General features: G+C 47.8%; 1 protein-coding gene across 3 annotated transcripts in view; it reads left to right on the plus strand.

Moving 5' to 3' along the window:
• The window catches only part of ATXN7L1 (ataxin 7-like 1), a 280,106-nt gene that overhangs the window by 238,605 nt on the left and 31,744 nt on the right, over positions 1-9,757 (plus strand). For all 3 annotated transcript variants that reach the window (XM_012000356.1, XM_012000354.1, XM_012000357.1), the window contains 3 exons: positions 3,398-3,681; positions 6,925-7,007; positions 7,883-8,139. In XM_012000356.1, the coding sequence (XP_011855746.1) occupies positions 3,398-3,681; positions 6,925-7,007; positions 7,883-8,139 (624 nt within the window). The remainder of the gene's footprint in view (positions 1-3,397; positions 3,682-6,924; positions 7,008-7,882; positions 8,140-9,757) is intronic.

Genomic DNA, 9,757 nt, shown 5'->3' on the forward strand with positions numbered 1-9,757 from the left:
TCAAACTCCTGGGCTCAGGTGACTCTCCTGCCTCAGCCTCTCATGTAGCTGGAACTATGTGTGTCCACCAACGTGCCCAGCATATATATATATATTGTGTGTATATATATACACATACACACACATACACATATATATGTTTGGGTTTGGGGGGTGCCAGTGGGGTCAGGGGGCAGTTGAGACAGGGTCTTGCTCTGTTGCTGAGGCTGGAGTGCAATAGCATGATGATAGCTCACTGTAACCTCAAACTCTTGAGCTCAAGCGATCCACCTGCAGCATCCCCAGTAACTAGGGCTACAGGCACATGCCACCATGCCTGGCTAATTTTTATTTTTATTTTGTAGAGACTGGTCTCGCTGTGTTTCCCAGGCTGGTCTCAAACTCCTAGGCTCAAGCAGTCCTCCCACCTCAGCCTCCGAAAGTGCTAGGATTACAGGCGTGAGCCACCACAACTAGCCACTGATACTTTTTTTTTTTTTTTTGAGACAGAGTCTCACTCTGTCACCCAGGTGGAAGTACAGTGGCATGATCTCAGTGCACTGCAACCTCTGCTTCCTGGGTTCAAGTGATTCTCCCACCTTAGCCTCCTGAGTAGCTGGGATTACAGGCATGCACCACCACCTCTGGCTAATTTCTTTTTTTTGTGGGTTTTTTTCCATTTGTTTGTTTGAGGCAAAGTCTCGCTCTGTCGCCCATGCTGGAGTGCAGTGGCGCAATCTCGGCTCATTGTAAGCTCTGCCTCCTGGGTTCACGCCATTCTCCTGCCTCAGCCTCCCGAGTAGCTGGGACTACAGGTGCCCGCCACCACGCCCGGCTAATTTTTTTTGTTTTTTTTGTTGTTGTTGTTGTTGTTGTTTTGGTTTTCTTGTATTTTTAGTAGAGACAGGGTTTCACCATGTTAGCCAGGATGGTCTTGATCTCCCAACCTCGTGATCCACCCACCTCGGCCTCCCAAAGTGCTGGGATTACAGGTGTCAGCCACCACGTCTGGCCAGTTTCTGTGTTTTTAGTAGAGATGGGGTTTCACCATGTTGGCCAGGCTGCTCTTGTACTCCTGACCTCAGGTGATCCGCCCGCCTCAGCCTCCCAAAGTGCTGGGATTACAGGTGTGAGCCACCACGCCCAGCCTCTGATCTGTATTTTTAAAGTCAGGTTTATTGAGGTATAATTTAAGTTGTAAGAGTTTCGTCATTTGCATTTTTTTTCTTTTTTTTAGTTTGTACATGTAAAACATTTTTAATTGTGGTAAAATACACATAACATAAAATTTACCATCTTAACCATTTTAAATGTACATTTTAATAGTATTACGTACATTCACACTGTTGTGCAACCAATCTCCAGAACTTTTTTTCCATCTTGCAAAACTGAAACTCTATACACTTGTTCAACGGGCATAAAAAAAACTGCCCATTCTCCCTTCCCCCATTCCCTGGCAACCACTGTTCTGCTTTCTGTCTCTATGAATTTGACTACTCCAGGTACCTCATATAAGTGGAATTATACAGTATTTATCTTTTGTGACTGGCTTATTTCACTTAACATAATGTCTTCAAGGCTCCTGCCCGTGTCAGAATTTCCTTCCTTTTTAAAGCTGAATGATGCCACATTTTGCTTTACCCATTCATCCATTGATGGACACTTGGGCTGCTTCCACCTTTGGCTATTGTGAATAATGCTGCTATGAACATGGGTACACAAATCTCTCTTCAGGACCCTGATTTCTGTAACTTGTGGCTTTTTAAATGTGTCAAGGAATAAGCCTAGAAGAATTCTGTATCACCTTGTTTTGCATCTTTTTATCATTTGGAAAAAAATCAGGAATGCAGCCCTAATTTCACCAGGTAATATCTGTCTAGCGTCTTTGTGTGCTCACCCTCAAAGGGCTTCTTGTGCCGTTCTTCAGTGATACGAGAGTGCTTTGAGAATTGCCATTAAATAGAAAGGAGCAGCAGTTCAGCTCTATCTCAGAGATTGAGACACTCTGATCAGGGACAGAACTAGCAGTGGCAGGGTTTGTTACAAAAAAACTGTCATTTTAGTTTCCCCTCACATGAGACTCGAAGCCCCACGTCACCCTTCCCCAGGCCAAGAAGGTACGTGGTCCGAGGGAGAAGTCCGTAATGTCCAGCCACAATCTGTTCCACTGCTCTGTGCCCTTCTCACTGGCAAAGATCTGTAACCAACAGCTGGGATCCTATTTCAAAGTCACAAAAGGGGCAGGGGCTGGAAGGGGGCTAAAATAATTTCATGAACAAGTTGATCAAAGAAATAATCTGTGAATGAATCTTAGAGAAAGGAGAGCCAGCCAGCCAGCCATGTGGACAGATAAGAGTCTTTGCCTGCCAAAAACAGCCCCTCTTTCCCGCCCTACATTGTCTGCAGGAATGTAAAAGCCATATTCTAGATCATTTGGCATTCAAATAGCTAAGTAGGCTTCACTCTCAGCTCAGAGATGACTGGGGAGCCCATGTTAGCATTCTCCCCTCCTGCCAGGAGGAAAAGGAATCCAGCTCAGGGACCAAAGCAAAGCTTATTCATCTCCTCTTTTAAGACCCGGAGATGGAGTTCTCCACAGCCCCCCAGACACAGGTCCTTCAGCGTTAAAGAAGCAGAGAAATCAAATGCACATCCCATACAGGAGAAATAGCAGGGAAGGGGGCTAAGGTGACAGATTCTGAAGAGTGAAGCACACCTTTGTGCTCTGCCTTCTTAAAATTCATCCTCTCACCTGCCAGCCTTGAGAATTGCCTATTTACATAACTAGCTGCCTAAAATGGAATATTGGATAATGCTACATGGCGGCTCACTCAATTTGAGCCCATCCCCAGGATGTGAGAGTGATCCAGAAGCCGTCCGACAGCACGCCATGCAGCACGCTGGCCTGAAGCCATGCCTCCTTGTGGTGTGATCCTGTCAGCACTCCGGAGCTAAGCAGATGTCAGGCCCGATCCGGGCCGGGCTGGGGGACGAGCTGAGCAGTGGGGGGAGGGGGCGTGATTCAGCAGTGGCACACTGTCTTCAGGGGACAAACGGTATCTCTTCCTGAGCTTCACAGCAGGCGCCTTGTTCTGCCCAAGGTGCTGTGTTGGAGACGGCCAACCTATAGGACCCGGGAAGGGGGGAGTTGCAGGATCTATGGGGACAGCTCAGCACGGGCGGTCATCAGTCAGCCCTGATGCCACCCTTGGCACTGTGCCAGCCTCGCATCCCCTGTTGATCCTTTCCAGGGCACAGAACTCTCTCCCATCAAAACTGGATTCATGCTGCTTGCTTATAGAAGGAGTATAAATAAGTGATAAGGAAATGTTCTGATAATGATAAGCGGGTATGGTTCCTCAGCAGACTAGATGTATCAAAGAAGGCAATTGTGCGTGTTTGTTCATTTATTTTTCAGCGTTCCGGTTCCTGTAGTCAGTTTAGAGAAAATTCCTAACCTAGTGAAGGCAGATGGTGCCAATGTCAAAATGAACTCTACAACCACTACTGCAGTTTCTGCCTCCTCCACCTCATCCTCTGCCGTCTCCACCCCTTCTTTAATTAAGCCTGTCCTGATGTCCAAGTCAGTGCCACCTTCACCAGAGAAGATCTTAAATGGCAAAGGAATTCTGCCATCCACCATAGACAAGAAACACCAAAATGGCACCAAAAACAGCAACAAGCCTTACAGGAGACTTTCAGGTATGTGTCAGTGTCATCAGGGTCTGACTCAAGATTAGACTAAAAGGGAGTGGCAGCCATAACCAAGGACTGATGTGCTCTTATCATTAAGCAGGTCTGTTTCATTTTAAGGGGGACGCAGAGTTTACCTGCAAGTAGGAACCCCACCTAAAAACGCAAGGGAAAACCAGGTCTTTTCTTCCCTGGGCAGATGAAGTCCCTCACTCAGTTCAGTGCTTAGTGGGAGTTACCCTAGCAACCTGGGAGGCAGGGTGCTCTGCACCGACCTACTCTGTACATTCCGAGGGTCTTGTGAGCAGGTGATTCTGTGTATCCATATCATGCAAACAGATTGAACTAGCCCTGGCTTCCATAGAAGCTTCACTGCTGGGAAGCTAGACAACACACAGGGATCTCATGGTGCCTCAAGGCATGTGAGGGACAGCCCCGCCAGCAGCTGTGCTGCACAGGCACACACAGCCTCTGTCCTTTGGCCTCAGGAGTTTCCAGGTTGATTCTGCAGTTGGGTTTACAACTGTCTATCCCCCATAATCAGATTGGAATTCCCAAACAGGAACACTAGGGCTGGCACAGCCGGTAGGGTATTGGGACGGTCTCTTGTGGGTCTACTCCTTGGTTGTCTGAGCAGACACTGGGGTGCTGGAAGAGGCACATGGGATGATGGTTATCTGATGGTTATCTTTTAGAGGCACTTATATGGGTAATGTTTGCTTTGGATCTATCTGCTGTAGAACTAAATCTGGCAGTTTTTACTCTCTCCAAAAGACCAGGAGAAGCTATATATTTCATAACTTCTTCACACATCATGGGCACTCCCTGATGGTGGCCAGAGAAAGTAAAATGCAGTGACAGCCACCCTGTGACAGAGAAACTGTCCTCGGGTTAAGCTTGATTTGTAAGCACCCAGGGAATTGTGGGTAATTTTTATTGTCTACTCTGTATTTGTCTGTAGTTCTAGTTTTTCTATCTTTCATCTGTAACTCTTTTAAAAATTATGTCTGAAAAGTCCCTCAGGCCCAAAGCATTCAAATAAAGCAGGTATTGTACCTTGCACATCTTTGCCTGCACTGCTCACCCACTGTCAAGAGAGAAAGGTAGAGCCTGTTGCTCTCCCTAAGCACTGTGGGCCTCACGGTTCGGGCTGGAGTCCCCAGCGCCTGGCTCTTCCTGAATGGAAAGCTCAGTTTCACTCTTTAGAGGTGGTAACAACATCCCCAGAAAATCAGTAGGCGTGGGCACAGTGGCTGGAGGCTGAGGGGTCCTCGCCATAGCAGAAGCACAGCCTTGGCTTCCAGCCTGTAACCCCATCTGAAGTTGTTTGGGGATTTTTCTGCCGCGCGTTGTTTTTGCATTTTGTGAGCTGTCTTGTCTCATTGGGTCTTTTGCTTGTTTCTGCCTCACTTTCACATTTGGCAGCCAGCTCCTACCCCCAGCCAACAGCCTGCTCAGCTCCAGGTCGACATGAGGCGCTGGTGTGGGACCAGGCGCATGCCTGACTCTGACAGACCCAAGAAAAAACACCACACCAGGCAGCCTGGCCAGAAAGGGCCCCGAGCAAACCAGCATCTCCAGGCCTAGCAGGTTTTTTTTCTAAGTGAAGCTAAAAAAAAAGAGAGAGAAAAGGCAGACAAAAAGCAAAAAAGCAGAGAGGCGTTTTGGTAACCAGCCAGGGAATCTGTCTTGGGTATAGAATAGTTTTCTTGTGCACATCATTGGTAACACCATTGCAACCTCCCCATGACCCTCAAAGCTTTGAAAATTGAATACATTCATTTATTATGTTATAATCTGAGCATTATTATATGCTCGGAGTTCACTCCAACAATTTCAGACAGTTTTCTGGCTAGGTAACCTTTTTTGAGTTTGCAGCCATTCAAGGGTCTTAAGAACATACCACCAATTTCTGTATACCCCGTACCACCAGCAGCACTGCTGCCAGTCTCCCCACATGCCCAGAGGGCTGTCATTCCTGCTCTGCAGGACTTACGTGTTTGCTTGGTGCCTTCCAGAAACAGCACAGGCCATCCAAGAGGTGGAATTTTAAAGCCCAAAGGATCCTTAAGAGATCACCTAGCCTGGGCAATGTAGTGAGACCCCGTGTCTACAAAAAAAAAACAAAATTAGGCAGGTGTGGTGGTGCATGCCTCTAGTTCCAGCTGCTCAGGAGGTTGAGCCCAGGAGGTCGAGGCTGCAGTGAGCCTTGTGATCACACCACTGCACTTCAGCCTGGGTAACAGAGCGAGACCCTGTCTCAAAAAATAAAAATGAACAAAAGAGATCACCTCACATTCCCCTCATTTTAAAGGTGAGGACAGCATGATTGTCATCCTGGTGGGGGTGAAGGACCCAAGATGGACATAGAAAGAACAGGCTCCTTAGAAGTAACCTCCACACAAACTGTCCACAGTCAACTGGAAGGCAGGAGCTGGGGAAGCCTGGCCTCTCCGCACAGACATCCTTCATCCCACGAGGGCAGCCTGCCCTGTTTTATTCCCACGTGAAGCATCAGGCCCAGGGCAGTGGGGGTAGGGAGCAGCTGTGAGATTAGCAGGCCCTGCCCTCTCTATACCTTCAAGTTCAGCCTTCTCCCCTGCCCCTGCTTGTAACACTGCCAGAGTGCCCCTCAATCAGGTAAATGGTGTTTGTGGTCAGCGAGGCTGTGTGCAAAGCCTGCACTGAGGGCTTTGTCAAGCGTGAGAGAGGCAGGTCACTCCGACATGTGAAGGAATAATCTTCCACTTACATGGCTAAAACTAGCAGGAAGGCAGGAACTGGAGTCAGGGTGTCTGTACTCTTGGAGCAGCCCAGGAAAGGGGCCACTGGGTCTCAGGTGGCTCTCCCTGGTCTGCAGCCAGCTATGCCCAAATGCCAAGGACCTGTGGAACCATTGCAAGTAAAATAAAGCATTAAGAGCATTAAGAGCAGCACGGCTCCTCTCCTTCCCTTTGGTCCCCACTCCCACCCTATTCCCCAACCCTTGTGCTGCATTCGGCGTTGCTGCGGAAGCTAGACTTGGGAACTCTGGGTTCAGAGGGGAGCACCATTTTCCCCCAGCGTTCTGGAAGCACTTTAGCAGCTGGTTGAGAAAACAAAAAACAAAACAAAACAAAAAACAAAAACCAGATTGCCTGACAATGTCTCACTTGTTGGTGCAAATGTGCATTTTTTTTAAAATGTAGTCTTAATGCCAAATTCTATTTAGTCTCCTTTTTTCTTATATTTTTTGTTTGTTTCTTAAACCAGAGAGAGAATTTGACCCAAATAAACACTGTGGAGTATTGGATCCCGAGACAAAGAAACCTTGCACAAGATCCCTCACCTGCAAGGTATTTCTCTTTCCATAAAAAATACTTCCTGCTCTGGCTGGGGCCTTTGTCGAAATGTTTGCATGCCACTCTCTGCACACCGCAGGGTGTGGAACCTCGACATGACCCCCAGCTGTTCTTTGTAAGGGAAATGCTTTCTTCTCGTCCATGGTAGCAGAGTGCCTGCCTCAAGCTGGCTGGCTTTTTAAGAAGGAAAAAAAAAAAAAAAAAAACTAGGCTTCCCCTGTTACTTGTGAGGCCAGACAGTAAATTGTATTTATAGGCACTCACAGGCGGTTCTAAAGCCTGCTACGTTTTAATGTATGCAGGAGCAGCAGCGGCGGCGGCGGCGGCGGCGGCAGCGCCCTGAAAGGCAGCCCTGGAGGGGAGGATGATATGCCGCGCCCCTGATCCAGCCACACCGGGGTGGCCAGGGGAACAGCTGACCCAAGGCGGCCGCCATTGGGTCGCCCAAAGCCCTGTATTTCATGCTGAACTGCTAGTGCTTCTTGGGATCAAGGCGATGGCCCTCTCTGCTTGGTGGCTCTGTTTGTCTGGGCCGAATCGAGCCTCCCACCTGCACCTGGATTAACTCTAGCATTCCCTCGCAGTTGCCTTTCATCAGAGAGGTTTTCATGGGTTCTGCGCTGAAGCTCGTCATCCTATGCCATTTTTTGGAGGAAGCTTTGGCTTCGTAACACCAGGAGTGTAGGGCATGGTTGCGTTCGTGTGGTCTCTGCCTCTTCCTAGCCGCAGAACAGGAGCTGTTGCCTTGAAGTTGACTTTTCAAGCACCTCTAAATTTCCATGAATTGCTATTTCTGAAATGGAGGGTCTGGGGAAGCAGGTTTATGTGCTGATCAAAGAGGCTGTGCTTTTCATTTCTCTTCTCCTTAGACACATTCGCTAAGCCATCGGAGGGCAGTCCCAGGCCGGAAAAAGCAATTCGACCTCCTCCTGGCAGAACACAAAGCCAAGTCCCGGGAAAAAGAAGTTAAAGATAAAGAGCATCTCCTGACTTCCACGAGGGAAATACTTCCCAACCAATCCGGGCCGGCGCAGGATTCTCTGCCAGGGTCTTCAGGGAGCTCTGGGCCAGAACCGAAAGTTGCATCCCCTGCAAAATCCAGGCCACCTAACTCTGTACTTCCTAGGTAAGTACCACCTTGACGCTGGAAGCCCTGAATGCTTGGTCAAGCGACTTTAGCTTGCCTGGTCTGTGGCGTGTGGTCTGATTATGTGTTAAATGGAAGTCATAATAGTACTACTTCGTAAGGCAGTAGTAAAGTTTTAATGAGATAATGTACATAAAAGGCCCAGCCCAGTGCCTGCCACATAGTGTTCAACAGATTTTACTGCTGTCATCATTATCATCATCACTGTCATCACCATTGTCAGCAGCAGTGGACTTCATGGCAGACTAGCAGACCTTATATCAGACAGCGTGTGTTTTTACAGAGCAAGAATAAGCTGGAAACAAATACCTGGAACTGTGACACATCAGTCACCAGGTGACTTCCTGGTTGCCTGGGTTTTTATGTTAGTTGACGATTCCTGGAGCAGATGGGAAACCCGGGTGGATAGGCCGTTAGCACCTCTTAGGCGCTCACTGCACCATGCTAGTCCACTTGCCACGTATTTGTTTTCCACGCTCTCCTATCATCAGGATGAAAGGGGAAATTGGCATAGCAGAGGTTGTTTGTCCTTACATGTCTCTCCACACCAGGAAAGCTACTCTTCTGGACCACCTGTTTGGGGTTCTATGTGGTTGTCCCGGACAGAAAGGAAAAAATAGAAAACAGAATTAACACTCATTTGGATTAAAAGTAATTTAAAATCCATGCATGTCCGTTTTGATGGGCAGCAGCTCAATTCCCAAATAATGGGACAGAGAACCACTTATTCAAAAATATTTATTGAGTGCTCGTTCCATAAGCAAGATTCCATGTTAGGTACTCTCAGGCAGGGGTACAGAGATTAATGAAGCTAGACCCCGCTTTTCAGGAATTTGGAGTTTAAAAAAATGAGATAAGAATCAAGTATCCATAATTTGTATAAAAAGGAAACATTAATAATACTCCATGAGAAGTGCAGATAACGATATTATCTGATGTTCTTTATGCATACAGTGTGAATCTCAACGAGTAGCAAATAGGCTTTAAGAGGACATAGTCATAAAAGAAGGGGAGGGAGTTGATTTTTAAAGCAAAAACAAATATTTGGTAGCAGTCACTCCTGATCTGCCAGGCTCTCACCCTGATGCCTTCCATGTTGGTGCAAGCCTGACCCAGTTTGACAGCCATAGTCCCTCTGTCACTATGGCCAAGCTCAGCCTCAGGCGTTCAGGAGGATGCAGTCAGATGGAATTGCGATCCCCAACACTTCCATCATGCTCACCATCGTGGCGTTACTGTCGCCGTGGACATGCTACTTTCCTGGCCACCCCTCGCTTTGCAAGATCATTTTGTAATGACTTCTCACTGTCATGTGGGGTGTTGGTTAAGGATATTAGCCTTGTTTTAGAGTTGAGGCAACAGTTCTGTTCCAAACTTCTGGAAGGGATTTCAATTCTATATAGAGCGGCTTTTAAACTTCTTTGTAGCTGTCGAACATTTTCATTCCAGCACAACCTGGGTACCTGAGAGGAAAGTAGACTTGCCTCCCCCTGAAGCCGGCTAAGCTCACACATGTACCCAGAGCCACTGTCCCCCACACCCTCTCAAGGATCTCCTTGGGATCCCCAAGGACTCCAGGGAACCCAGTTTGAAAGCC

Source organism: Mandrillus leucophaeus, unplaced genomic scaffold (genome assembly GCF_000951045.1).
Source record: "Mandrillus leucophaeus isolate KB7577 unplaced genomic scaffold, Mleu.le_1.0 Scaffold627, whole genome shotgun sequence".
NCBI lineage: Eukaryota > Metazoa > Chordata > Mammalia > Primates > Cercopithecidae > Mandrillus > Mandrillus leucophaeus.